Source organism: Eleutherodactylus coqui, chromosome 6 (assembly GCF_035609145.1).
Source record: "Eleutherodactylus coqui strain aEleCoq1 chromosome 6, aEleCoq1.hap1, whole genome shotgun sequence".
Lineage (NCBI taxonomy): Eukaryota > Metazoa > Chordata > Amphibia > Anura > Eleutherodactylidae > Eleutherodactylus > Eleutherodactylus coqui.
This window is the reverse complement of record NC_089842.1, coordinates 64,474,419-64,501,345: the sequence shown is the minus strand read 5'-3', so window position 1 is coordinate 64,501,345 and position 26,927 is coordinate 64,474,419. Positions and strand designations below refer to the sequence as shown.

General features: G+C 44.4%; 1 protein-coding gene across 1 annotated transcript in view; it reads left to right on the top strand.

The window, feature by feature from the left end:
* The window catches only part of DRD2 (dopamine receptor D2), a 441,704-nt gene that overhangs the window by 326,442 nt on the left and 88,335 nt on the right, over positions 1–26,927 (top strand). Inside the window, exon 4 of the mRNA XM_066606916.1 lies at positions 10,634–10,743. Within this exon, the coding sequence (XP_066463013.1) occupies positions 10,634–10,743 (110 nt within the window). The remainder of the gene's footprint in view (positions 1–10,633; positions 10,744–26,927) is intronic.

The following is a 26,927-nucleotide window of genomic DNA, read 5'->3' as shown; positions in this document are numbered from 1 at the left end:
ACAAGTCTGCGGAGACCCTCCTCAGGGTTGGTGATAATAAAGACGATGTCATCCGCAAAAGCCGCGGAAGACAACCGATCGTTTCCGACCGCTAGGCCTTCTATCTTTGGGTCCTGTCTGACCTGAACAATGAGGGGCTCCAGAGCCAAAATGAACAGCGAGGGCGATAATGGACACCCTTGACGTGTGCCATTATTAATTTCAAAGGGGGGGGACAGAGTGTCGTTAACCTTAATTCTGGCATGTGGAGCGGCGTACAGAGAAAAGATGGCTGTTACAAAACTATCCGGGATATTGTAATTTAGTAGGGTAGTTTTCATGTACTGCCAATTGACCCGGTCAAAGGCTTTCTCTGCGTCGGTTCCCACGAATACCATGGGGATATTCTGTGATTGCGCGTATCGGGAAGCATGTAGAAGTCTCCTACAGTTATCCTTACCCTCCCTTCTTTTTACAAAGCCCGCTTGCTCCTTGCCAACAAGATCGGGGATAAATTTGATCTAGTCTTCTGGCCAATAGCTTAGCCCATAGCTTGGCATCAAGGTTAATAAGGGAGATAGGTCTGCAGTTGCTACAGAGAACAGGATCTCTTTTTTCTTTGGGGATTAAAGTAATGTGGGCTTCCTGAGCCTGTCTAGGGAGAGGGGCCCCACCTAGCAAGGAGTTAAATAAATCCGTCATCTTGGGCACCAGGATATCCTGGAGGGCCTTATAATAAGGCATAGAAAGCCCGTCCGGGCCAGGACTTTTATTAGGGGGGGAGGAAGCTAATATCTCCTTAACTTTTGCTTGTGTGACCGGAGTCAACAGAGAGTCAGCGTTCGCTTCGCTCAATTTCGGTAGAGGAATCCGACGGAGGAAAGACTCATTCCTGTCTTTTGCTAACAGGGCTTCTTCTGGGGAAGTTTGTTTATCCAAATTATATAAGCCTGAGTAATAATGTTGAAATTCTTTAGCTATTTCGTTAGTGTCCATTGATATTTTCCCAGTATGGGTTTTAATGGCAGTTATTGTGTTTTTGGTCTTTGCTTTTTTGATTAGTGAGGACGTAAATTTACTTCCTTTGTTGCCCTGTATATAGATTATATGCTTCCAGAACAAGTGTTTTTTATTAAATTTTGCGTTAAGACAGAGTTGGAGATCTTTTCTTAATTCCGTCAGCTTTCCCAATTCCGTTTTCACTTGGGAGAGTTTTACCTTTTGCTCAATGGTGGCAATTTGGGTTAATTTTTCGTCTATCTCCTTTTGCGCTATTTTCTTGGCCCTGGAGCCCATAGCGATCAACAGGCCCCTAACATATGCCTTGTGGGTTTCCCACACAGTTGGCACGTTCACCCCTCCCCCAGAGTTTAGCTGGAAGAATTCCTCTATTTGAGCTGTAATGGCGGAGACATTTTTCAGAGAATCTAGCAAAGAGGCGTTCAGTCTCCAACGCCACTCTCTAGACGGCTGTCTGAAGGGGTGGAACGTTGCGTGGACCGGCGCGTGGTCGGAAACAGTCACTACATCTATGTGCGCCCCTTGAAGAGCTTTTAACAGCCCCGGGGAGACAAAAATGTAGTCCAATCTTTGATGTGTAAGGTGGACCTGAGAGAGGAACGTATAGTCCCTATCTACGGGGACTAGGAGGCGCCATGCATCTACCAGGCCCAATTCCTGCAAGCTTTTGTTCAGTTTTCTTAGCTTCGATTGGGATATATGGGAGCGACCGGTGGAGGAGTCTAACAGGGGATTAAGAGTAAGATTCAGGTCGCCCCCCAGGATAATTTGACCTATTGCAAAATTTTTTAAAATGTCCAATTGTGCTACCAACCATGAGACCTGATCTGTGTTAGGAGCATACAAGTTGGCGATGGTGATTTGCATGTTGTCTATCTTCCCCTTCAGGAGCAAAACTCTTCCCTCACCATCCGAGTACTGCGAATCGCATATGAAGTTAACGGAATGGTGGAAGAGAGTTGAGACTCCCCTGGAGGCGGAGATCGCGTACGTGCTGTGGAAGTGCTGTGGAAATTGCTTACCCGGTAGCGTGAAGCACCTGGTCCCCTTGAAGTGGGTTTCTTGTAGAAGCAAAATTTTCGTCCCATATTTCTTAATCATACAGGCAGTGTTCTGGCGTTTGACCGGCGTGTTGAGGCCCCTGACGTTGAATGACGTAACCTTCAGCTCGTTCATCGTACCTGCTCACAACGGAAAATAAGACAAGAATTAAAGGAAAAAGTGATAAACGTTACTTATCCTACTCAGTTACCAAAGCAGAGGTAGAGGGACAGGGACAGGGACAGGGAGGGGGCAGGGAGAGCGGGGGACGGAAGGCTTGTAGGTAAGGTGTGGAGCACCCCTAGGTGCTTACTGAGAGAACAACAGGGGTTGCCTCTCAGGGATATGAATCAAAAGATAACAAAAGACTCAGAAAAAATGGAGGACGGACTGCGTCCCGGAGTATCAACGCAGTGCTTAGTAATTAAACGAGAACCAAGTCCGCCTGACCTGACAGGCACGATCGGGGACCCCCTCTAAAAGGGGGGAAGTATTCCAGCATAGAACCTTAGAAAAAACTGGAGTTTGAATAGAGAACAAAAACTTAACAAAATAGACCATTCTTAGCCTGGTTAATCGTGCAAACAAAGAAACTCCCAACGGAAGGCGGAGAGGGGAGAGACGTCTGGCACCCCGTAGGTGGCTGCACAGCCCGCCGAAAGTTCCGCTGCCTCTCTTCCTCTCACTTGGATCAACAGGAGAAACATGAACCGTGGTACACCTCAACCCTAGGCAATAGGGTTGGCCTGCTCCAGGGCAAACGCGGTGTAAGTGGATTGTCCATTACTGTTCCAATTAGCCCTTCAAGTGTCCCTTGCTTCAGATTCGTCTCTGGTTTTCTTTTTTTTTCCTTTTGGGGACTTGTGATTGACTACCGGCTGCCAACTCTCTGTCGCTGTTAAGGAGGGTAGTCTCACCGGTTCGGGCAGCGGGAGCCAATTAGGAATGTCCAGAGGTTCCATTTCCAACTGATGCCAGCAACGATGCAAGTCTTCCGGGGACCGTATATTAATCTTACGATCTTTATGGGTTATCCCCAGGCCAAAGGGGAATAACCATGCATATCGGATCCCCTTCTGTTTTAGGGCATCCAAAAGAGGGCGCATCATCCTGCGTTTTGCCTGAGTGGATGGGGACAAATCCTGGAAGATGCGTATGGAGGCGTCACCGTAACGGATGTCGTTAATTTGCCTTGCAGCCTTCAGGACTTCCAGCGCATCAGGAAAAGCCAAAATCTTGCAGATAATGTCCCTCGGTGGTTCCGAAGGCGGGGGAGGGGGTTTAAGCGCCCTGTGGACTCGCTCGATGCAAATGGTCGCCGCTCTCTCCTCTCCTAGCAGTTGGCTGAAGATCTCTTTGGTGACTTTCATTAGGCACTCTGCAGCCCAGGTCTCAGGAAGCCCCTTGATGCGCACATTATTGCGCCTGTTTCTATTTTCAATGTCCTCTTGCATCAAGAGGGCTTTGTTAATTTGCAGGTGGTGCTCTTGTAAGGTTTTTTCTACCTCTAGGGAGTGAGATGTGATCGCAGCAGTAGTGGACTCCAGCTCTTCAACTCTGCGCCCCAGCTGCTTCAACTCTTCTTTAATTTCAGTCAAATCAGTTTTGACTGGGTGCAGGGCTTCTGAAAGGAGCTCTCTCATAACGCTCCTGGATAAACCTTCTCCCTCCTCTCCATCTGAAGAAGCCCCGTCCTCCCCCTCCTTACTGTTGGTGACAGAAATCACTGCAGCCGGCGCCATCTTGCAGGGAGCACGAGGAGAGCGGGAGCTCCGTTCTTTAAGGTATCGCTGCATGTCCGCTTGTCCCTTACTTGCTCTGGGGGTGCTCTGGGCCTCTCCCCCTTCTCTCTGCCGGTTTTGCCCATCTAAGCTTCTTGTAGCCGCTGTGTGGGGTCCCCGCGGGTGCCGGTGTGATGGAGCTCCGGGCTCAGCACTCCATCTTCATCAGCGGTCAGGCTCCGCCCCTCGTCTATGATTATTCTTGTATTGGTCAGAACAATAGTGAAATGTTATTGATAAAGGCTGGCAGACATCACTAGGATGGACTGAAGTACTTCAAATATTTACTATTGTTCTGGGACAAGATAAGAAACAAAAGGGGGAAATGTCATGGAATATAAAGTGTTAAGTTTCAGAATGCAATAAGTGTATGTTTCTTACCTTGTATCGGACTATTGGACCTTAAATAGAAGACTAAAACTTATGCTTTGTAGTGTCGGGAACTAGGATTTTAAGATAAGAAGTCAACAGACAAATTAAATAAGGCTGAGCTATGTTAACAGAGAAGACACACAACTATTACAGAACTATTGTCTAATGCAACAGCAATATCCTGACTTAGGTAATTTCTATGTCTGAGTCTTAAGAGCTTTGAGACTATTTGGTAGATGTCAATAAGTCTTGTGATCAATAAGTATTTTCACCTTTGTAACAGTAAGCTATGTAACACTAATCTTTGTACCAAGCAACATTTGGATACGCCCTCTTCTTCTTGTATAAGAGTTGGCAATGTTCATAATAAAGTAGAATTTCCTTGAGATTCTCACTGGAGAAATGTCTTGACATAACATGGAGTGATTTCATGCTACTGATAGATAATTGCTAGCAAATCTCCTCATCACGGGCTTCCATATCTACCAATTTGGCACCTGGCAACGAGGTCATCAAATTGGTACCGGTGTGGTCCGATAACATGACTAATGCTTGAAGTCTGACCAATAAGTTTGACAAACTAACTGGAAGTAATAATGTCTGAAGAATACTATGACATAGTAGAAGAAATAGAGACCTGGTTGGACAAAAGCTATGCATGAGTGGTAAACTTACAGGGTTATAGTTTGTTCAGTAGGGAAAATAGAAACTATATAAAGACAACCCCCCCCCCTTCCATTCCAAAGTTCTGTTCAAAGCCTACACAACATGAAGATATATGTGAAAGAAATTAACAAGTGGAGTCCCTATGGGTAAAGCTATATGGCGGGCAAAACAATAATTACTTCCTCATAGGCTTTTTTTGTATATACCACCAAACATAACAGAAGTCATCAAAAATCTATAACTGTGGCAAAAAGATGAAGCAGCATATTACAATGAGGTAGTTATTATGGGAGACTAAGTATCAAGATATTAATTGGGAAGCTGAAACCTGTGGATCTCATAAAGGAAAGTAATTTATATCAATAACTAAAGACAATTTACTTTTCCCAACTTGTACATGACTCAACTAAAGGGATAGCCATTTTGGACTTAATATTAACCAATGGACCTGAAGAATAACAAAGGTGCAGATTGGGGGATACCTGAGAAATAATGACAATAATACAATAGATTTTTACTTGATTTTTAATAGGGAGTTTTATCGGAAAGCTACAAAAATAATAAACTTTAGGAAGGCAAAGTGCAAACAGTTTAGAGATGCCTTTAACCTTGTTGACTGGCACAGTGTTCTCGGAAAAAAAAAGTACAGAAAATAAATGGGAAATTTTTAAAACCATATTAAATACTCACTGTGAGCAGTTTCTACATTGCAGGAATAAAAGTGTTAGGGACAGGAGAAAAATCATGTGGCTCAATAAAAATGTAAAGAGGGTAATAAGCAAAAAAAAGCATTTGAACTTCTAAAACAAGAAGGCAATGAAGAAGCACTAAAAACCTATAAAGAAAAAAATGAATTGTGTAAAAGGCAGATAAAAAGAGCAAATGTGGAGACAGAGACTCATTGTCAGAGAGAGTAAAACAAACCCTAAACTGTTTTTCAACTATATAAATATTAAAAAGATTAATTAAAAAACAGCGTAGGAGAAATTGTACAGGGTGATGATGAGAAAGCAAATCTATTAAATAGTTTTTTCACCAGTGTTTACACTCAGAAAAATAAAATGACAGTTGAAACACAGAGTGATAATATAAACTCTCTATTAAGTGTCACCAATCTAAACCATGAAGACGTGCAATGCCACCTTAAAAAAATTAAAATAGACAAAGTCCCTAGTCCTGATGACCTATACCAATGCTTTCTAATGGAATTAAGTAATGTTAGAGAGACTATATTTCTTATACTTAAGGATTCTATAGTGACAGTCTGGTCCACAAGAATGGTGCATAGCAAATGTGGTGCAGATATTCAAAAAGGGGTCAAACTATAGACCAGGAAGTCTAACTTCTATTGTAGGTAAAATGTTTGAGGGTTTTTTAAGAGATGCTATCCTGGAGTACCTCAAGGAAAATAGCTGTATAACTCCATATCAGCATGGGTTTATGAGGAGTTGCTCCTGTCAAACCAATCTGATCAGCTTCCACGAGGAGATAAGTTCTAAACTGGATCAGGGAGAGTCATTTTATCTCATATATCTTGATTCTTCCAAAGTATTTGATACAGTGCTACATAAAAAGTTGGCAAATAACATGAGAATGCTTGGTGTTGGCAAAAAGTATATAAGTGGTAAGTAATTAGCTCAATGATAGAAATCAGAGGGTGGTTATTGGGTCACCATTATTAGTAGGATACCACAGGGGTCAGTATTGAGACCCATTATTTTTAAAATCGATATACTAAATCACCACCTGTCCGTCTGTGAGTTACATGCTCCGTCCCTGATCACATGACGGTCACATCATCACAAGTCCTTCATACCGAGTGAGTTACATGCTCCGCCCCTGATCCCATGATGGTGATGTCATCACAGGTCCTGTAAGCACATGGTTGCTGTCTAGCTAGGTATTTGTTAGTATTTCATAGCAACTGAGGCTGCAGGGGGTTTGTAGAGGATGTAGTCTGCTCATAATCTACACAGGAATGAAGGACCTGTGATGACATCACCATCATGCAATCAGCAGCGGAGCATGTAGCTCACTCAGGATGAAGGACCTATGATGACGGCACCATCATGTGATCAGGGGCGGAGCATGATGGTGACGTTATCACAGGTCCTTCATCTCCAGTGCTGTGCTGCTTGTGATCCCTGTTGTATGGGATGAAGAATATATGTAGTTGAGCTGTATGTGATGTACATGTAGCAGTGCTGTGTGTGACGTGCATGTAGCACAGCTATGTGGCGAATTTCACCACCAGAAACACTGGTGCTATAATTTCCTAATAATTACTGGCATTTATATTGATATTTTACTGTAAAATATCAATATTTGCAGATGATACAAAACAATGTAAATTAACAGAAGAGGACCATATACACTTGTAAATGTATCTGCTTAAACCTTTGGGCAGCAAAGTGGCAAATGAGGTATAACACTAATAAATATAAGGGTATGCACATTGGCAGAGGAAATACATGTCATAATTACACACTAAATGGTAAACCACTGGGTAACCCTGACATGGAAAAGGACTTGAGGATTTGAGGAAACTGTAAACTGAACAGGGGCAACTAGTGTCAGGCAGCTGCTGCCATGGCAATTAGGAACATAAGATGCATAAAAATAGGTATAGGTGCCCATGCCAAGAACATTGTTCTCCCTCTTTATAAGTCACTGGTCAGAGCAGACATGAAATATTGTATACAGTTTTGGGCGCTGGTACTCTAGAAGGATATATCAGAGCTTGAGTGGTTTCAAAGATGAGTTAATAAATGGAATAGGTGGACTACAATACCCTGAGGGGTTATCAAAAATGGGGTTAATTAGTTTAGAAAAAAGATGTCTGAGGGGTGACCTAACAACTATGTTTAAATATCTCAGGGGACAGTACAGAAATCTCTCCCATGATCTATTTGTATCAAGGACTCTGACTGTAACAAAGGGGCATTCTTTATGTCTAGAAGAAGGTTTCCACACTAGCATAGAAGGGGTTCTTTACTGTAAGAGCAGTGAGACTATGCAGCTCTGTCTGAGGATGTGCTGACAGCAAATTTAATAAAAGAGTTAAAAAGGGGCCTGGACGTCTTTCTTGAGTGTAACATTATTATATGTTATAGTCACTGATCACTTCAGAGGGATTGTTGCTCCAGGGATTTATTCTGCCTTCCAGATTTGAGTTGGAAAGGAATATTCTTTCTCCTAAAATGAGGAAAAACAGCTTCTATTGGGGGGTAATATGCTGAACAAGATGGGCATGTGTCTGGTTTTCAACCTTAAACACTATACTACTGTGTTATGTTAAAACAGTTGCACAGTTTGTTTGTTTTTTTCTTTAAAAGGTGTTGTTAAACTTGTAAGAACTCAGGTCATCCTCTACCCATCCATTTAACCCCTTAAGGACGCAGCCTTTTTTCTTTTTCCATTTTCGTTTTTTCCTCCCCCCTTTAAAAAAATCGTAACTCCTTTATTTATCCATCGACATCGCTGTATGAGGGATGTTTTTTGTGGGACGAGTTGTATTTTTCAATGGTGCTATTTAAAGTACCATATAATGTACTGAAAAACTTTTAAAAAATTCTAAGTGGAGTAAAATGAAAAAAAAAATCGATATTTCGCCATTTTTTAGTGCGTCTTGTTTCTACGGCGCACGAACGGCAACAATAACGACATGATAACTTTACTCTACGGGTCGGTATGATTACTACGATACCAAACTTGTATAGTTTTTTTTTTACTATACTCCTCTTTTTTTTTTTCAAAGACAAATTTTTTTTCAATTATGTTCTGCCGTCATTTTGTGCGCGCGATAACTTTTTTATTTTTCTGTCGACGTAGTTGAGCAAGGTCTCGTTTTTTGCGTAATGTCCTGTAGTTTCTTATAGTACCAATTTGGAATACATACAACTTTTTGATCGCTTTTTATTGCGTTTTTTCTGGGAGACAGGGTAACTAAAAAAGTGCATTCCTGGCGTTCTTTATTTTTTTTTTTGGACTACGTTCACCATGCAGGAAAAATAATGCACCACTTTGATAGTTCGGACTTTTACGGACGCGGCGATACAAAATACATATTTGTAATTTATTATTTAGATTTTTTAATAATAGATATGGCAAAAGAGGGTGATTTAAACTTTTACAACTTTTTTTTTTTTTCAATTAAAAAAAACTTTATTAATTATATTTTTTTACATTACTTTGAAGTCCCCCTGGGGGACTTTAAGATGGGATGCTTTGATCGCTCCTGCAGTATGACGTAATGCTATAGCATTACGTCATACTGCTTTTTGACAGGCAGTCTATCAAGCCACCCCACGGGGATGGCTTCATAGGCAGTCTGTTAAGGCAGCCCTGGGGCCTTTCATTAGGCCCCCTTCTGGCATGACACCGGCACGGCTCCCCCGATCTCACCGCGGGGGGGCCGTGCAGGACTCCTGAACATCGTTCAGAGGATTTAAATGCCGTTGTCAGAACTGACAGCGGCATTTAAATGGTTAATAGCCGCGATCAGCCATGCGGCCGCTCGTGGCTATTGCCCGCTGGTGTCAGCTGTTATAAACAGCTGACGCCCGCACTGTATGAGGAGAGGTTGCCACGCAACCTCTCTTCATACATGCCCCGCGGCTCCATGACGTACCGGTACGTCATTGGTCGTTAAGGGGTTAAAAAACAAATGGTGATATACTCCCTTCACCTAATCCTGTTGTTCCCACAACCACACTAGGTTTATAGGACTTAACTGGGGTTGCAGCCAATTGAAAAACTCAGTGATCGATTGCTCCTATACCCCTGATGACGTCAGAGTTCTGGTGAAACATGTTGGGAGAGCTGTTTTTTTAGCACAGAGCCTCATGTAGTCCATCCTGCTATGCTTATGTCAGACTCAGTTTATCTGGTAGCATTTATAACACATGCTGGCAGTTTATGCAGGGATCTAATCACTTGCTGAATCTTCAGCATATAGCAGTGTACTGCTGCATGGTAGCACACATCATTTGCAGCAAATGTTACAGTCGTGACCCTGATATTTGTGCATACCGAGCAAGGCAGGATATTGTTTCTTTTTGACTGATTGTGTCTAATATATTATATTCCTTCAGACTCTGATTTTTTAAATTCATTGCTACTACAATATATTTGACTATATATCAATAAAGGTTTTTAAGAGGACCCAACTGTAGGTTTCAATTTATGGCAAAGGCTGTGGTGGGATTAATAGCAGAACTCAGTGATCGATTGCTGAGCTCTATTATTGGCTGTAGCCCCTGTGACATCCTGTAAACCAAGTGGGACTGCAGCTGCCAGCAGAGAACAAAATGGGGGACTGAGCACCATTGCAGAACACACCAGGAGTGGGGTGAAGTGAGTAGATCAAAATTCATTTTAACGCCTGCACATGTGGTTTCCAGAGTTCTTTAAACTGGGACAACCCATTTAAGGGAATTAAAGTAACTCTTAATTTATATATTTTGCTTTAAAAGCCTAAGTTCTTCTCGGTATCAAAATGTAAAATGTTTCAGTTTGTCAAGATTTCATGAGAACATGTTACTACAACCTCTTCACCCTTCTTATAGCAGGTTATTTTTATGTCACCTAATAAAAGTCCATTTATAGCACCCTATCTTTGTTATCTTCACACACATCTGTTTCTAGTATAAATGCACTGTATAAGCCTTTTACAGTTTTTCTGGTTTTCAGCCTCCTAGAACTTTAATTCTCTTTCATCAGATAAGCATTTACGCTATTGATTTTCTGTTCTCCCATCTCTTTCTGCTTCTTAGGTGGTTGGCGAGTGGAGGTTTAGTCGTATCCACTGTGATATCTTTGTCACCCTTGATGTTATGATGTGTACAGCAAGTATCCTTAATCTCTGTGCCATCAGCATTGACAGGTAAGAGACATTGTGAGTGATTGCTCTTCTGGATTGACAATGGTGACTCTCTATGACAAGCATATTCTATAAAAAGAAACACTTTATGGTCAGTGACATATTCAAGTTATAGATAAAGAGTAACCTAGGCTTGAAATGTCAAGATTAGAGATGAGCGAGCGTACTCGGAAAAGCACTACTCGCTCGAGTAATGTGCTTTATCCGAGTATCTCCCCGCTCGTCCCTGAAGATTCGGGTGCCGCTGCGGCTGACAGGTGAGTCGCAGCGGGGAGCAGGGGAGAGCGGGCGGGAGAGAGGGAGAGAAAGATCTCCCCTCCATTCCTCCCCGCTCTCCCCTGCAGCTCCCCGCTCTGTGCCGGCACCCGAATCTTCAGGGACGAGCACAGCGATACTCGGATAAAGCAAATTACTCAAGCGAGTAGTGCTTTTCCGAGTACGCTCGCTCATCTCTAGTCAAGATACATTTGACATATTGGCTTTTATAGTTTACCTTTGAGTTAATTTCATTAGTTCTATTCTTTACGTGTGATTTCACTACTTGTAAATGGAAGTTTATTTTTACCTTCATAGACCTAGTCTATATTACTTGAGATTGATGTTTCCTGAAAATGGGATATCAGAGGTGAACTAAACCAGTAGAACCCTATTTCCGGTAGAAGTTTGCTAAAAGCTCAGTTCAGATTTGTGCCAAACCAAACTTCGACCCTAAACAGGGTCCCGCTGGTTCAGTTTGCTCAACGCTAGTCCCAAACACAGATGTGTAATGCTCTCAAATCATAACAAAGGGGTCTATGGCTCTCAAATAGTGTTATACACCAGTTCTAGGGGTTTTCATTAGTGATGAGCGAGCACCCAAATGTTCGGGTCCACGTTATTTGAGTCGAGCTTTTCGTAAAATTTGAGAGCTCTGCTCTAGTAACGAACCCCATTGACTACAATGGGAGACTCGAGCATTTTTGTATGTGGGGCGCCGGGTTCCAAGCTTTCTTTTTTTTTCTTCTATCTCTCTCACTCTCTCGCAGCGGGGAGGGGCCAAACCTTGTACGCCACAGCAGGGAGGAGCCAAAAACGAGCATCAAGCTCGGCAGAGTATATTTGCTCAACTCTAGTTTTCATGAACTTCAGTTTCAATTCAAGCTAATTCATACATACATAATTCATACAGTACCAAATATGTTTGTCGAGCCGGATTAACCACATTTTTCAACAGTTCGCTCATCTCTATTGGGGAGCGTATTTATACAAAAATTAAGTAACTTGGATAACCTCTGTAATGTGATACTTAACATATTAATTACACATTTCGAGAAAACTTTAACTTGACTGTTTTAATAACTTTTGTTGTGTTGAGTGTAAACTTAATGTTTACTGTATCTGGGTATTTAAAGGCTATGGACACCCTTTGTGGGCAAATTTTTTTTTTTTTTGCTTAAATGTATTTTGGATTTCTGCAGTAGATTTAACTGAAAATTTTACACTGTTTGTCTTTTGCAACTTTTACATGTCCATGAATACAGACACTGGAGTCTAAGTCCTTTTAGCTGAGCCTAGTTCTTGGCTCAATATAATGAGCGTCGATCGACGTGAAATTTGATTTGTGCTCATTTAATTTTTCTCTTTCATTGATATAGAATGGGCTTATGAGGATCAATAGCATGATCGATCACCCCCATAGGCTGCCTGTACATCTCCCTATTGATGGGATCTTAAGTCTCAATAGGGGATCTGTCAATGAGGCTGGACTAACAGCTTGTAGTTTAACCCTTATCTCTCCTTTCCATTACTTTTTATCAGTTAATTTATGACCACAACAAAGGTCCTATAACACGAGTTGATTATTATGCCCAAAAGTTCTTCTGATTACTTGCTTTGGCCATGTAATCAGGGCCCAAGGATCAGCTGAGGAACCTGCCAATGCTTGTTCTTCAGCTGATTGTTCTGTTTTAGAAAGCATACGATGCTTGGTGATCTGTGGTGCATGTTCACGTGTGAATAGTAAGATGTAAAGCCTGGCTATGGGGACGATCCTACTAGCAATCATTCATCCCCATAAGCCTATTTGCGGCCCATGTAAAAGAAAGAGAAATGACTGCCAGTCGTATCTGCAAATTGAAGTAGATAAATAGCTATGAATTTGATTGAGTTCCTAAACTCCTTAATATAAATCCCCAACCTTTACTAATTATGCTGTGATAAGCCTTACTTGCCCATTACAAGATTGATCGTTCATTATCTTTAATGCATTATCATCTAGCTGTAATCTCTTTTCATAAAAAATAAATCCTCCCAATAGGAACAAAGGTTTTATATAAGAGTTTTTTTTAATATGTTTTAATAAATAATGACTCTATCAATACACCTTCACTACACAGTATGTCCCCTACTATAGTGGGATATATTAAAATAATTTATTTTCAAAGTCTTAATAAATAGGCATTTTTAGAAGTTTACTAAAAAAAGGACATGCAGGTTCGAGCCTGGTAGACAGAAGCCTTAATATGGAACTCACAGTATTGGAGAAGTAGACTGAAGGGGCATAAATATGAATTCAGTACTTTTGGATCTATATTGCACATAATTCTCTCTTCTTCTCAGTGGTAAATGTAATTGTGCCACAATCATATGCAATGGCATACAAATCAGAGCTCATGCTGTATGTATCCAGCTACTATAGCATAAACCCATGTCAAACCTATCCTACATATACAACGTAACCTAAGAATCAAGTTGCAGAACAAGTATTAAAGCATTACATAAAAAGCTGACAAAATAGGTCTATCAATTCAACAGAAAAATTGCCGTAGTCCGAGGGATAACAGAAGTATGTCAGAACGTTGTAATCAACTGAGCTCCACAGAAATTTGCTCATTGGCGTCCTGTATTTTACTTCATAGCATTATATTGGGATTAGCATTCAAAGTATCTGGCACAATATAATAATACTGTAGTAGAGAAAAGTGACTCACATGGAAACGATTAAAATAAATACATTATTTTTAGAGATGAGCGAGCACAAAAAAGGCTCGGGTGCTCGTTACTCGGGACGAAATTTTCGCGATGCTCGAAGGTTCGTTTCGAGTAACGAACCCCATTGAAGTCAATGCGCGACTCGAGCATTTTTGTATATCGCCGATGCTCGCTAAGGTTTCCATTTGTGAAAATCTGGGAAATTCAAGAAAGTGATGGGAACGACACAGCAACGGATAGGGCAGGCGAGGGGCTACATGTTGGGCTGCATCTCAAGTTCCCAGGTCCCACTATTAAGCCATAATAGCGGCAAGAGTGGGCCCCCCCCTCCCAACAACTTTTACTTCTGAAAAGCCCTCATTAGCAATGCATACCTTAGCTAAGCACCACACTACCTCTAACAAAGCACAATCACTGCCTGCATGACACTCCGCTGCCACTTCTCCTGGGTTACATGCTGCCCAACCCCCCCCCCCCCCCCGCACAACCAGTGTCCACAGCGCACACCAAAGTGTCCCTGCGCAGCCTTCAGCTGCCCTCATGCCACACCACCCTCATGTCTATTTATAAGTGCATATGCCATGAGGAGGAACCGCAGGCACACACTGCAGAGGGTTGGCACGGCTAGGCAGCGACCCTCTTTAAAAGGGACGGGGTGGTAGCCCACCATGCTGTACAGAAGCAATGAGAAATCCAATCCAGTGCCACCTCCATCTGGAGCTGCACACGTGGGCATAGCAACAGGAAACTTATGTGCCACACACTATTCATTCTGTCAAGGTGTCTGCATGCCTCAGTCAGACCGCGGCTTTTTATAAATAGTCACAGGCAGGTACAACTCCGCAATGGGAATTCCAAGTGCACCCACAGCATGGGTGGCTCCCTGGAACCCACCGGCTGTACATAAATGTATCCCATTGCAGTGCCCTGGACAGCAGAGCTAACATCAGATTAAATGCAGGTGGGCTTCGGCCCACACTGCATGCCCCAACCTGACCGGGGTTTTTAATTCATAGACACAGGCAGGTACAACTCCCTATTGTGAAGTCCCTGTGGACCGAAACTATGGGTGGGTGCCAAGAAGCCACCGGCGGTACATAAATATATCCCATTGCAGTGCCCAGCACAGCTGAGGTAATGTCATGTTTAATGCAGGTGGGCTTCGGCCCACACTGCATGCCCCAGTCAGACTGGGGTTCTTTAGAAGTGGACACGTGCAGTTACAACTCCGTGTGGACCGACAGCATGGGTGGCTCCCTGGAACCCACCGGCGGTACATAAATATATCCCATTGCAGTGCCCAGCACAGCTGAGGTAATGTCATGTTTAATGCAGGTGGGCTTCGGCCCACACTGCATGCCCCAGTCAAACTGAGGTTCTTTAGAAGTGGACACGTGCAGTTACAACTCCGTGTGGACCGACAGCATGGGTGGCTCCCTGGAACCCACTGGCGGTACATAAATATATCCCATTGCAGTGCCCAGCACAGCTGATGTAACGTCAGCTTTAATGCAGGTGGGCAAAACATTAATTGGATTACACTGTAGACGAGGGCCCAAAAAAATTGGTGTACCAACAGTACTAATGTACCTCAGAAAAATTGCCCATGGCCAACCAAGAGGGCAGGTGAAACCCATTAATCGCTTTGGTTAATGTGGCTTAATTTGTAACTAGGCCTGGAGGCAGCCTAGTTAAAATAAAAATTGGTTCAGGTGCAAGTTTCAACGCTTTAATGAGCATTGAAACGTATAAAAATTGTTTACAAAAATTATATGACTGAGCCTTGTGGGCCTAAGAAAAATTGCCCGTTCGGCGTGATTACGTCAGGTTTCAGGAGGAGGAGCAGGAGGAGGAGGATGAATAGAATACACAGATTGATGAAGCTAAAAGGTCCCCGTTTTTGATGGTGTTAGAAAACGATGCTTCCATCCGCGGGTGCAGCCTACGTATTGCTTAGGTATCGCTGATGTCCGCTGGTGGAGAAGAGAAGTCTGGGGAAAACTAGGCTTTGTTCATCTTGATGAGTGTAAGTCTGTCGGCACTGTCGGTTGACAGGCGGGTACGCTTATCCGTGATGATTCCCCCAGCCGCACTAAACACCCTCTCTGACAAGACGCTAGCCGCAGGACAAGCAAGCACCTCCAGGGCATACAGCGCGAGTTCAGGCCATGTGTCCAGCTTCGACACCCAGTAGTTGTAGGGGGCAGAGGCGTCACGGAGGTCGGTCGTGCGATCGGCTACGTACTCCCTCACCATCCTTTTACAGTGCTCCCGCCGACTCAGCCGTGACTGGGGAGCGGTGACACAGTCTTGCTGGGGAGCCAGAAAGCTGTCAAAGGCCTTAGAGAGTGTTCCCCTGCTTGTGCTGTACATGCTGCCTGATCTCCGCGCCTCCCCTGCTACCTGGCCCTTGGAACTGCGCCTTCTGCCACTAGCGCTGTCGGATGGGAATTTTACCATCAGCTTGTCCGCCAGGGTCCTGTGGCATAGCATCACTCTCGAACCCCTTTCCTCTTCAGGTATGAGAGTGGAAAGGTTCTCCTAATACCGTGGGTCGAGCAGTGTGTACACCCAGTAATCCGTAGTGGCCAGAATGCGTGTAACGCGAGGGTCACGAGAAAGGCATCCTAACATGAAGTCAGCCATGTGTGCCAAGGTACCAGTACGCAACACATGGCTGTCCTCACTAGGAAGATCACTTTCAGGATCCTCCTCCTCCTCAGGCCCTACACGCTGAAAGGATGACAGGCAAGCAGCATGGGTACCCTCAGCAGTGGGCCAAGCTATCTCTTCCCCCTCCTCCTCATGCTCCTCCACCTCCTCCTCCTCCTCCTCAATGCGCTGACATATAGACAGGAGGGTGCTCTGAATATCCAGCGACATACTGTCTTCCCCCGCCTCCGTTTCCGAGCGCAAAGCGTCTGCCTTTATGCTTTGCAGGGAACTTCTCAAGAGGCATAGCAGAGGAATGGTGACGCTAATGATTGCAGCATCCCCACTCACCATCTGGGTAGACTCCTCAAAGTTTCCAAGGACCTGGTAGATGGCTGCCAACCAGGCCCACTCTTCTGTAAAGAATTGAGGAGGCTGACTCCCACTGCGCCGCCCATGTTGGAGTTGGTATTCCACTATAGCTCTACGCTGCTCATAGAGCCTGGCCAACATGTGGAGCGTAGAGTTCCACCGTGTGGGCACGTCGCACAGCAGTCGGTTCACTGGCAGATGAAACCGATGTTGCAGGGTGCGCAGGGTGGCAGCGTCCGTGTGGGATTTGCGGAAATGTGCGCAGGAAATGTGCGCAGAAAAGCGTGGGTAGCTTTTCAGAAAGCGCTGAACCACCAAATTAAAGACGTGGGCCAGGCATGGCACGTGCGTGAGGCTGCCGAGCTGCAGAGCTGCCACCAGGTTACGGCCGTTGTCACACACGACCATGCCCGGTTGGAGGCTCAGCGGCGCAAGCCAGCGGTCGGTCTGCTCTGTCAGACCCTGCAGCAGTTTGTGGGCCGTGTGCCTCTTCTCTCCTAAGCTGAGTAGTTTCAGCACGACCTGCTGACGCTTGCCCACCGCTGTGCTGCCACGCCGCGCGACACCGACTGCTGGTGACGTGCTGCTGCTGACACATCTTGATTGCAAGACAGAGGTTGCGGAGGAGGAGGAGGGTGGTTTAGTGGAGGAAGCATACACCGCCGCAGATACCAGCACCGAGCTGGGGCCCACAATTCTGGGGGTGGGTAGGACGTGAGCGGTCCCAGGCTCTGACTCTGTCCCAGCCTTCACTAAATTCACCCAATGTGCCGTCAGGGAGATATAGTGGCCCTGCCCGCCTGTGCTTCTCCACGTGTCCGTTGTTAAGTGGACCTTGGCAGTAACCGCGTTGGTGAGGGCGCGTACAATGTTGCGTGAGACGTGGTCGTGCAGGGCTGGGACGGCACATCGGGAAAAGTAGTGGCGACTGGGAACCGAGTAGCGCGGGGCCGCCGCCGCAATGATACCTTTGAAAGCCTCCGTTTCCACAAGCCTATACGGCAGCATCTCCAGGCTTATCAATCTGGCTATGTGCACGTTTAACGCTTGAGCGTGCGGGTGCGTGGCTGCGTACCTGCGCTTTCGCTCCAACACTTGCGCTAGCGACGGCTGGACGGTGCGCTGAGAGACATTGGTGGATGGGGCCGAGGACAGCGGAGGTGAGTGTGTGGGTGCAGGCCAGGAGACGCTCGTGCCTGTGTCCTGAGAGGGGGGTTGGATCTCAGTGGCAGGTTGGGGCACAGGGGGAGAGGCAGCGGTGCAAACCGGAGGCGGTGAACGGCCTTCGTCCCACCTTGTGGGGTGCTTGGCCATCATATGTCTGCGCATGCTGGTGGTGGTGAGGCAGGTGGTGGTGGCTCCCCGGCTGATCTTGGCGCGACAAAGGTTGCACACCACTGTTCGTCGGTCGTCTGCACTCTCAGTGAAAAACTGCCAGACCTTTGAGCACCTCGGCCTCTGCAGGGTGGCATGGCGTGAGGGGACGCTTTGGGAAACAGTTGGTGGATTATTCGGTCTGGCCCTGCCTCTACCCCTGCCCACCGCACTGCCTCTTCCAACCTGCCCTGCTGCTGCACTTGCCTCCCCCTCTGATGACCTGTCCTCAGTAGGCTTAGCAAACCAGGTGGGGTCAGTCACCTCATCGTCCTGCTGCTCTTCCTCCGAATCCTCTGTGCGCTCCTCCCTCAGACTTAGTCCAATTACTACTACCTGAGTGATAGACAACTGTGTCTCATCGTCATCGTCCTCCTCACCCACTGAAAGCTCTTAAGACAGTTGCCGGAAGTCCCCAGCCTCATTCCCCGGACCCTGGGAACTTTCCAAAGGTTGGGCATCGGTCACGACAAACTCCTCCAGTGGGAGAGGATTCGGAACCATTGCTGCCCATTCTTGGCAGGGGCCCGAGAACAGTTCCTGGGAGTCTGCCTGCTCCTCAGAATGTGTCATTGTAATGGAGTGAGGAGACTGGGAGGAAGGAGGAGCAGCAGCCAGAGGATTCAGAGTTGCAGCAGTGGACGGCGCAGAACTCTGGGTGGTCGATAGATTGCTGGATGCACTTTCTGCCATCCACGACAGGACCTGCTCACACTGCTCATTTTCTAATAAAGGTCTACCGCGTGGACCCATTAATTGTGAGATGAATGTGGGGACACCAGAAACGTGCCTCTCTCCTAATCCCGCAGCAGTCGGCTGCGATACACCTGGATGAGGAGCTCGGCCTGTGCCCACACCCTGACTTGGGCCTCCGCGTCCTCGCCCGCGTCCACGTCCGCGTCCTCTAGGCCTACCCCTACCCCTCAGCATGGTGTATTACCAGTAGTGCAGAAACAGAACGCTGTAATTAAATGTGCCGCTTATTGGCCTGTGGTTGGAGGCTGACTTCGCTTACGGAACGCACAGCAGAGCCAGGAAAGAATTTTGCGCAAGCCTGCTGTAACACTTAGCTGGCTGCGTATTAATTAGGACTACTACCCCCAGCACAGACGCAGTACACTGAGGACGGTCACAGGCAGCCCAAATAGAAAGTTTTTTCCCAAATTTTTTTGGAAAAGCCCACAGCCTATATAGACAGTATATCTCTTTCAGCTTTTTCACTGTCCCTGCCTCACCACTACTTGCCCTAAACTATGTAAAATTACTGCAGACTGTTTCCCTCTGGACAGGATGACAGCGGTGATGTAACGGCCAACGCAGAGCCAGGAAAGAATTTTGCCAAGCCTGCTGTAAAACTTAGCTGGCTGCATATTAATTAGGACTACTACCCCCAGCAGAGACGCAGTACACTGAGGACGATCACAGGCAGCTCAAAGAGAAAGTTTTTTTCCCAAATTTTTTAGGAAAAGCCCACTGCCTATATAGACAGTATATCTCTTTCACTGTCCCTGCCTCACCACTACTTGCCCTAAACTATGTAAAATTACTGCAGACTGTTTCCCTCTGGACAGGATGACAGCGGTGATGTAACGGCCAACGCAGAGCCAGGAAAGAATTTTGCGCAAGCCTGCTGTAACACTTAGCTGGCTGCGTATTAATTAGGACTACTACCCCCAGCAGAGACGCAGTACACTGAGGACGGTCACAGGCAGCCCAAATAGAAAGTTTTTTCCCAATTTTTTTAGGAAAAGCCCACGGCCTATATAGACAGTATATCTCTTTCAGCTTTTTCACTGTCCCGGCCTCACCACTACTTGACCTATACTATGTAAAATTACTGCAGACTGAGGACGCAATGCTCTGCACGGTCGATATACAAAAAGAAAAATGTGCAACACTGCAAAAAGCAGCCTCAACAGTACTGCACACGGTCAGATGTGGCCCTAAGAAGGACCGTTGGGGTTCTTGAAGCCTAAAATCACTCCTAACACTCTCCCTATAGCAGCTCCAGCATCAGCAGCACTTTCCCTGAGCTATGTCAGAATGCATCTGTGGCGAGCCGTGGGAGGGGCCGATTTATATACTCGGGTGACACCTGATCTCGCCAGCCACTCACTGCAGGGGGGTGGTATAGGGCAGGAACATCACAGGAGGAAGTTGTAATGCCTTCACTGTCTTTCTATTGGCCAGATAAGCACGCTAACGTCTCAGAGACAAAAGTGAAAGTAACTCGAACATCGCGTGGTGCTCGCCTCGAGTAACGAGCATCTCGAACACGCTAATACTCGAACGAGTATCAAGCTCGGACGAGTACGTTCGCTCATCTCTAATTATTTTTGATACATTTGTCTCGGATTTCTTAACCTGCAGTTCTAGAAACCTTAACAGAAAAAAGAAAAAAGATGGTTAAAAAACACAGCTAACTATTACTTTTAAGGTGGCATGAATGCATTTTGTTAACATGTTGCATCTGGTGGCTTGGAGAGAAACGGTACAATTATGTCAATATGTTTGGCTGACTGCTCTGTAGATTTATAGTCTGCCATTGTGTCACTATAGCTACAACATAGTTCTGGTTTAAGTTTTAAGGGTTAACGTGTGTACCTGCACTTTCAGAATAAGCTGTCATATGTGTACATGAGGAATAACTCTATTTCCAGGTATCATATTACTTTTATGCTTCATTTATCACCAGTTATCCCTTCTGAAAGTCATATGCCTAATTTTCAGTTGTCCTTGAGCTGGTGGGTGGAGACTAGCTGCAATGATGTTCCCAGACACTTGTGAATAGCAAAATAACTTATTTTCTATCTCTCTATAGTGCACAGACATAAATAAAAAGTATCATGCAGGATGCTACATAGCACTGAGAAGTTTAGATGTTCTTTCAATTGCTGTAACGCAGAAAAGCACTGAACATTAGCTTCAGCAGCATGTCTGTGTGAGTTTCTCTCCCTCTTTCTTCCCATCTTCTCTCTGCATAGACTTCTATGAGAGGCATGAGTCATCATCCTTCTCCATTTCTTTTGTTCTGTGTTATCTCCGTTACTAGAGATGGGCTACACCTGGCAAAAGGCAGGGGACAGCAGCAAACATTATTTAAGTAAATAAAGAAAATTGTATTTTTGCTAGTTATCACATTGGCTATCCCTTCAACATAGGCTATTTGAAAAAAATATTGACCATTTGGACCATTTGAGGGTCCTTCAAACATCATATTTTTTTCTGGCTATTTTTGCAGTAAAAATTACAAACAATTTACCTATGTTACCTGCATTTTTGCTGTGTTTTAAGCCTATACGGAAGCCTTTGGTAAAATGCCTGAAAAATGCTACTCCGCAAGCTGCAATATTAAAAAAATCACCGTAGACCCAAAAAACACATCATATGTGAGATAAAACACCATTACAATAAACACACAATTACTTAGACTGCCTTTTCATAAGCCAGTCTGAATAAACTGTGCACAAAGAATGAAAAGCATAAGATTCAAAATGAGGAAGTTGGAAATTGGGTGTGTATTAAAACATTTCAACTTTATGGGCCAAGAGCCTCTTTTTTTGTAACACAATTCCAATTTTCACGCAAGTTGAAGCTTTGACTGATGCTAATAAATACGAATAAACCCTTTACAATAAGAATAGGACATCAGTTTATGTAAGACTAAAAATTGCAAAGTCATATAAAAGTTAATTAATAGAGCTGAGCGAGCGTACTCGGAAAAGCACTACTCGCTCGAGTAATTTGCTTTATCCGAGTATCGCTGTGCTTGGGTCTGAAGATTCGGGTGCCGGCACGGAGCGGGGAGCTTCAGGGGAGAGCGGGAAAGAACGGAGGTAAGATCTTTCTCTCCCGCCCGCTCTCCCCTGCTCCCCGCTGCGACTCACCTGTCAGCCGCAGCGGCACCCGAATCTTCAGACCCGAGCACAGCGATACTCGGATAAAGCACATTACTCGAGCGAGTAGTGCTTTCTCGAGTACGCTCGCTCATCTCTATTAATTAACTACTTTGTAAATTATATTGATCATATTACATTCAATTATATAATTTTTTTTCTAATTTGTACACACTACTAAGGCTCCTAGCAATTTGAAGGTCCTAGGCCCAAGCTAAAAATCAAGCACCTAGGAGTTGTCAAAATCGAATGAAACCTTCTATGCATGATTGTAACATTGACATTAGTTAATGATTACAATATCAGAGCAAAAGGATGCATTATTATGGAAAACTGAACACTTGAAAGGAAGCTCTAGAATGCTGCTGGGTTGCCTTTAGTTTGGATACAAGATGTGATACAAGTGGCTTGAAGGCATACAGGCTCTGTATGGTTGGTAGATTGCGGCTTACTGGTCCACATTTGCTGTAACTCAGCCTCTAGATCACACAAACTCATAGGCTGTTGAAGTTGATGTCCAAGATGATCCCGTAATGTACTATTGGCAATAAATTTGGCAACAGGCCACAGTATTGTGACAATGTTGTAGAGGCATTCTTGTGACACCATTAGAAGCCCTGCTATGAGAGGAACACATGCAGCTGCAGGATGTCCTAAACATATTGCTGAGCTGTCATTATCCCTCTTACCACTTCTAGAGGTGATTGACTGTCATATGCAATGTCCCCCAAGACCATGACACCAGCAGTGGGGGCAGTGTGCCACTCCACAGCAAAGCAGGATTGAGGCATTCACCCACAGATCTCCAGACACAAGCACAGCCATTGTTAGTGCCCAAACTAAATCTGGATTTTTTGTTCAGAACACCACTGCAAGTGGAGGTAAAGAGGGGTGGGTGTCAAAGGCAGTACATATAATGGGGACCATGAGACCACATGTCCTTCAGCAAAGTGCCTGAAAATGATTTCAACAGACACAGGGGCCTGTAATGATTGTGCCACCTGTCTTTGGATGGCAGACAAGAAGCAATTGGAGATGCTCGTGTTTGTCAGATGATCAAACGATCCTCCCTACTTCTGGTCTGTTGAGAGAATCCTTAACCTGGGCACCCTCTGTGCATGCCTTCACACATGCACTGGTCCCAACACCTCCTAAAAGTTTGGTCAGAATGGCCCAGGTGGCAGGCAATTGATTGGTACGACAAACCAGCTCCTCACATTCCAATAATGCACCCCCTCTTAAATGCTGGTAACTGGCTAAAATGTCTTCAATTGCTTCATAGAGGCGTGTCTGGTAGTCAAAACTCTACACAGATAGCCTCTGAGAGCCTTTTTTATAGGCCAAGGGTGAAAGCACTTTTAGGGCCTTAGGTGGCAAGACCAATCATCTAATCACACCACAACTCTAATCATTTGCCTATGTGTCTGAAATGTAACTGCATGCAGCATTTTGCTGCAAAACAACAACTCCTTCAATCTTTGGTCTTGGAAAAGTTAATGGCAGGTAAAACCAAAGCAAAGCAAAAATTCAGTAATAATGCACAAATTAATAGGTGTGTTATGCTGAGGTGTTTGTGGCACCGTAGTTATTCACCACCATCAACATGTGTGAACTTACAGCATTTCTACAGTAAACTATGAAGATGAGAATAGTAAGTGTAGGTAATACTAGGTGAGCAACTGTTTTCTACAGGACGGTATCATTGAATAACTCAGCATATTTGTCACGCAAAGTCTGAAAAAGCTTTTTGATAACCCTTATGGGAACCATAATGGCAGCAATTTCCTGTTGCCTATTTCGGAAACCAGACAATGCAGACTATCATTATCCAAGAGTAGAACAACATAATTCTCAAAAACACTGGAACAGCAAATTAAGCTTAGCTTTTTAGAATATTACAGTCTGACCTCTAGGGGTTCATGCAGGTTGTTTTGAGCTAAAGTGGAGAAAATATAAAAAAGTGTGCAAGCATCTCTAGATATTCATTATGGGCAGACTGAATTAATAACCTTTTTTTCTATACATAAAAAGTATTTAAACAAAATATATGTATGCCAACCCAAACCTGTTCTGCAGAAATTAAGGCCAGCAAAGCACTGTAGGGCCCCTACATTTGAGGCAGTTTTTCTAGCAATTTCAGCCCACATAATATTGCCATACTTTCACATAATGTCAGGAAAATGTTGTCATGTATGTCCCAAATAATACCATCACATACTGCTGAAATAATTTATAGTATTCAAATATTCTTACTTAAAAGGGTAATTGCACTTCCTAAAAACTTTTGACATGTCAGAGCAACATGTCAAGGGTAGTGGGGTTTGGGTGTTGAGACCCCCACTAATGGCTCAATTGAAGGGGCTGCAGCACTCACCTGAACGCTGTGTCCCGTTGGCTGTCTTCACTGCATCTCGGCTGCTCTCAGCATCTGAAGACAGATGCATAGACTTCTATAGGCATCTACATGTCCGCCTTCAGCTGTCAAGAGAAACTGACAGGTAGTGAAGAGAGCCCAGTGGGCACAACACTCCAGTAAGTGCTGCTATCCCCCCATTTCAGTGATCTGCAGCAGTCCCAGCACCTGGACATCCAGTGATCAAAATTTTTGAGATGTCGCACGAACATGTCAAAAGCTTTTAAATAGTTCAACACTTAAAAGTAACACTCCTACCCTGGAGAAACAAAGATGGCCGAACTGCTTCTCTGACTACCTGATACACACTGTGCATAGTATACATTGGTAGTCTACGACACTACATGCTGATCTCACTAGTCAGTACTGCTCATGTGGGCAATACTGGTTAATCAAAGCAGGTGTAATGTCTTAGGCTAATGATAAATACTAATGCACATTGTGTATCAGGTAGTCATAATATAATAGAATGATAGAATCCTAGAGTTAGAAGGGACCTCCATGGTCATCTGGTCCAACCTTCTGCTCAATGCAGGATTCACTAAATCACCCCAGACAGATGTCTGTCCAGCCTCTGTATGAAAATGTCCATTGAAGGAGAACTCACCACCCCCTGTGGTAACCTGTTTCACTCCTTGACCACCCTCACAGTCAGAAACCTTTTTCTAATATTTAATTTGCGCCTCCACCCTTTCAGTTTCATTCCACTGCTTCTAGTCTTTGCTTGTGCAAAGGAGAATAGGGCTGATGCACTGTGACAGCCCTTCAGATATTTGTGGACAGCTATTAAGACTTCTTTTTTGCAAGCTAAACATTCCCAGATCCTTTAACCATTCCTCAGAGGACATGGTTTGTAGACTGCTCACCATACTGACAACCCTTCTCAGAACTTGCTCCAGCTTTCATTGTTTTTTTTTTTAATTAGGATGCCCAGAACTAGAAACAATCTTCTAAATGAGGTCTGACTAAGGGAGAATAGAGCGTGATAATTACCTCACATGATCCTGACTCTATGCTTCTCTTATTACATTCCAGAATTGTGTTTACCTTTTTGCTGCTCTAGCGCACTGTTGACTCATGTTCCATCTGTGATCTGTTAGTATGCGTGTCTTTTTCACATGTGCTGCTGCTTAGCCCAATTCCTCCCATTCTGTATGTGCTTTTTTCATTTTTCTTGCTCAGATATAGGACTTTGCTTTTCTCCTTGTTAAATACCATTCTGTTAGTCACTGCCAACTGTGCAAGCTTGTCTAGATCTTCTTGAATCCTCTCTCTTCTGCTGCAATTCAGTTTTCATTCAGTACACTACTAAATACTAATTGGTGGTTTCAGATTACACTTGGACTTTTTCACTTCAATGCCCACCCCCTTCCATTGGCAAACAAGGGCCACCAGTAAAAGCCCAGGTCTATCACTCCCTAAAACCAGCCCTGACACCAAGAAAAAAAACGGTGCAGTATGCTTGTATATTTTCTGCATCCAATTCTTCAAATTATGCTTGTACAATTAATTCCTGAATGCAGCAGAACAAAAGTATACCATTTGTTACTATAATTTTATTTCTAACTATAATGTTTATACCAGGCTTGGACTGGCTCACAGGTGAACAGGTAAATCCCATGGTGGGTCCTGAGCTGGGGTAAGACCACAAGTCCTCACCCCCTGCATGAGATGTGCACAGGATGTGCACATATTGAGTGAATGTGTTGCATTCAGGTACTAGACTGGAACCTCAGGTCATAGCCAATAAGGGTGGGCAATGTGGTCATGCAAGCTAGGGGTTGGTACACAGAGAGGGCGATGCAGTACAGAGGATCTTGATGTCAACTGAACCCCTCTGTCTGATACCACATCATTAGGAGTCCTATGCAGTCTGAGAATTTCCCTGATTACCAATTCTCCAGTGTGTTCAGCTGTAGGAATCCCTTTGATGGGGATAAAATGAGCCCGTTTGGTGAGTTGGTCCACTACAACCAGGATGGCAGTCACTTCTTTAGAAGGGTAAAGATCCACAATAAAGTCCATAGATATAGATCCCCAAAGCCTGGATGTGACTGGAAGGGGTTGCAGGAGGCCCAAATGACAAGCTTATGGTGTTTTGTTTTGCGCACAAGTGTTGCAAGAAGCGACATGCTTTTTTTACACCGCCCTTGCAATTAGGCCACCATAAAGAGCAAAGCAGAAGTTCCAAGGTTTTTTGGATTCTGAGATGGCCAGCAATTTTCGAATCATGGACCAGTCTAAGGGTTTTAAGTCAACCAGCATATAGAACATACAGTTTGTCTCCGTTCATCAAAAAACCCTCTTTGATAGAGAGGTTCACATGCTTAGATGGATGATTGAGGAAAGGGTAATTTTCCTACCCTTCTTTAAACTTTGTTAGCAGTTCTTTGGAGTTAAGAATACCAGGAAATAGTCCAGTTTGTGTTTGACATTTCCTCAGGTTCAGCAAGATTCCTGAACAAGGCATCAGACTTGCATTTCTGGAACTGGGCCAGTAGGACACAATA